The sequence below is a fragment of the Mus pahari genome, chromosome 10, assembly GCF_900095145.1.
Source record: "Mus pahari chromosome 10, PAHARI_EIJ_v1.1, whole genome shotgun sequence".
Classification (NCBI taxonomy): domain Eukaryota; kingdom Metazoa; phylum Chordata; class Mammalia; order Rodentia; family Muridae; genus Mus; species Mus pahari.
In genome coordinates this window covers 92,373,390-92,376,413 of record NC_034599.1, presented here as the reverse complement: position 1 = coordinate 92,376,413, position 3,024 = coordinate 92,373,390, and the positions used below count along the sequence as shown (strand labels likewise).

Here is a 3,024-nt window from a genome sequence, read left to right as displayed (position 1 = left end):
ATATTTTATTTTTGACAAAAAGTGATGTTTATAAATTATATTAGCCCAGGGAGAGAAAGCCCTAGGAATATAATGTGACCTTGTGACGTATTTGTAATGTCCTCCTCACATAGCTTAAAATGAAAAGCTATCACATTTTTTGCATAAGAAAAGTAAGCAACTAACAACTTCTTTGCAAAATTCTTGACATATTTCAAAATAAATGAACAAAAATGTTATGGATGGTTGTGAGCTGCCACATGGGTGCTGGATCCCCTGAAAGAGCAGCCAGTGCTCTTAACTTCTGAGCCATCTCTCCAGCTCAGCAGTATTCTTTTTTAAATTTTAGTTTTTTAGGACAATGAATCGCTCTATAGTTCCAGCTGGCCTGGAGGTTCAGATTGGCCTTGAACTCATGATCATTCCTCAGTATTTCCGGTTACTGGAACTACAGGTGTGCCCCCATCATGCCTGGCTTTCAAATTTGTATCAAGAAAGAAAGGAGCTTGCCTTTTTATGAGATCACACAGGGAAATTATGGTCATCAGCCTTCTTCAGAAGCAGAGGAGCGTCACGGTCTTGTTTCTACCTGGTGATGAACTGCAGCCTCTGAGGCAGCAGGAACGCAGGAGCAGACAGGAATGAACAGGAATGTGTGCTCCTCTAGTCCCGCCAAACCGTTCTCACTGTCAGGCTCTGAGATTTATTTGAAATGGGACTGTGGGGCTACAACAAGGATCGCATGGGCACATTTCTTTTTCTTTTTTTTTTTTCTTTTTGGTTTTTCCAGACAGGGTTTCTCTGTGTAGCTCTGGCTGTCCTGGAACTCACTCTGTAGACCAGGCTGGCCTCGAACTCAGAAATCTGCCTGCCNTGTGTAGCTCTGGCTGTCCTGGAACTCACTCTGTAGACCAGGCTGGCCTCGAACTCAGAAATCTGCCTGCCTCTGCCTCCCAAGTGCTGGGATTAAAGGAGTGCGCCACCACACCCAGCTCGGGCACATTTCTAATTTGTCATTTCCTGCTTTAAATATTGTAGGTTTCCTCAACCTGCATACCCTCACCTCTCTCTTCACTCCTTCCTCTGTCTGTTGTTCCTCCCTCCCTCTCTCCCTCCCTCTCTCCTTCCCTTCCTCCCTCCCTTCCTTCCTTCCTTCCTTCCTTATCTAATTGTGATTCTATGGCAGCAAGGTATGTAAAGGGCTGTAATGAAATGGGTTTTTATTTATATTTTTTTCTGTTTTGGCTATTTTTTATTTCTGTTTTTGGATTTATTTTTCAGATTATTTTGTATGCTGTAGATAAAATTTATTCTGACTTCTATCAAGATCTGAAAGGGCGAGTGAATTTTACAAGTAATGGTATCGTGTCTGGTGACGCATCCATAAAAATAAGAAATGTTCGGCCTGCCGACAGTGGCACCTACCTGTGCAAAGTGAAAAAAGTCCCTGGTGTTGCCAAGACAACCGTTCAGCTGACAGTTGTTGGTAAGTTGTTATAGTTGGTCGAGAGCAGCTCCGCAGTAACAGGGTGAAACCTCATGGGGCTGAAGTCACAATACTTATGGAAGACAAACTTGGCTTTTACAGTAATAATCGAATTTGTTCATTTCCACTATGATAGGAGTGAAACCTGGGCCTCCTGCTTGCTAGGAAAGAGCTCTGCCCCTGAGCCCCACCCCTAGCACTAGGAATACAATGTGACCTTGTGAAGTATTTGTAATGTCCTCACATAGCTTAAAATGAAAAGCTTTTTTCACATTTTTGCATAAGAAAAATAAGCAACTAACAACTTCTTTGCAAAATTCTTGACATATTTCAAAATAAACGAACACTTTTGTGGTAAGAAAAAACCCGAGCCTGGACTTAGGAACGCTGTGTTGCTGTCTGTGCTGTTGTTGTTTTGAACCTGTCTTCTGAGTTTGTCCTGAAAATTCAATACGTTTCATGCCCTTGGTCCACAGTCCACTCTATGTGCATTGAAACATGGAGTCTAAAAGGCTTTAATTGTCACTATACCTGTCAGAGCTGTGTGTGTGGGGGGGTGCTCTGAACTTTTGCTTTTGCTGCACAGACTAACAAGATTTCTACAGACAAGAGCTGGGTGTTTAGGGGGCTGGTGATAGAATAGTGAGGTGAGTGTGAATGTGTGTGTGAGTGTGAATGTGTGTGTATGTATGTGAGTGTGAATGAGTGAGTGTGTGTGAGTGTAAATGTGTGTTGTGTGTGTATGTATGTGAGTGTGAGTGTGAATGTGTATGTATGTGAGTGTGAATGTGCGTGTGTGTATGTATGTATGTGTGAGTGTGAATGTGTGTGTATGTATGTGAGTGTGAATGTGCATGTGTGTATGTATGTGTGAGTGTGAATGTGTGTGTATGTGAGTGTGAATGTTGTGTGAGTGTGTATGTGAGTGTGAATGAGTATGTGTGAGTGTGAATGTGTTGTGAGTGAGTGTGTGTATGTATGTATGTGAGTGTGAATGTGTGTGAGTGTGTATGTATGTGAGTGTGAATGAGTGTGTGTGAGTGTGAATGTGTGTTGTAAGTGTGTGTATGTATGCATGTATGTGAGTGTGAGTGTGAATGTGTGTTGTGTGTGTATGTATGTATGTATGTGAGTGTGAGTGTGAATGTGTATGTGTATGTATGTGAGTGTGAATGTGTGTGTGTGTGTGTGTGTGTGTGTGTGTATGTGTAGGTCAGGGGTGGAGTTGGCTTCCTTCTGATTCTTTTACATGTTTCCAGGTTTCTAGCTTAGGAGGCCAGGCTTACACTGGACACTCCTTTACCCACTGAACCACTGGACCTGTCTTAAATGCCAATGTCACAGAATACAAATCTTGTAAATGTTGTGAAAGTTTAAAATGCCTCCTCAAAAATACTAAAATAAATGTGATTAACCATTTTAGAAAGAGAACTAGAAAAAAAGATAAAATAAGAAATGTTTTAAACATATACCTAGGCCAATGAGTTAGTGCGTACTCTCTCTCTCTCTCTCTCTCTCTCTCTCTCTCTCTCTCTCTCTCTCTCTCTCTCTCTCTCTCT

General features: G+C 41.8%; 1 protein-coding gene across 1 annotated transcript in view; it reads left to right on the top strand.

Annotated features, from left to right (window-relative positions):
* The first annotated feature begins 340 nt into the window (after positions 1 to 340).
* The window catches only part of LOC110328422 (coxsackievirus and adenovirus receptor homolog), a 12,483-nt gene continuing 9,799 nt past the window's right edge, over positions 341 to 3,024 (top strand). The window contains exons 1-2 of the mRNA XM_021207826.1: positions 341 to 433; positions 1,261 to 1,461. Coding sequence (XP_021063485.1) covers positions 341 to 433; positions 1,261 to 1,461 — 294 coding nt within the window. The remainder of the gene's footprint in view (positions 434 to 1,260; positions 1,462 to 3,024) is intronic.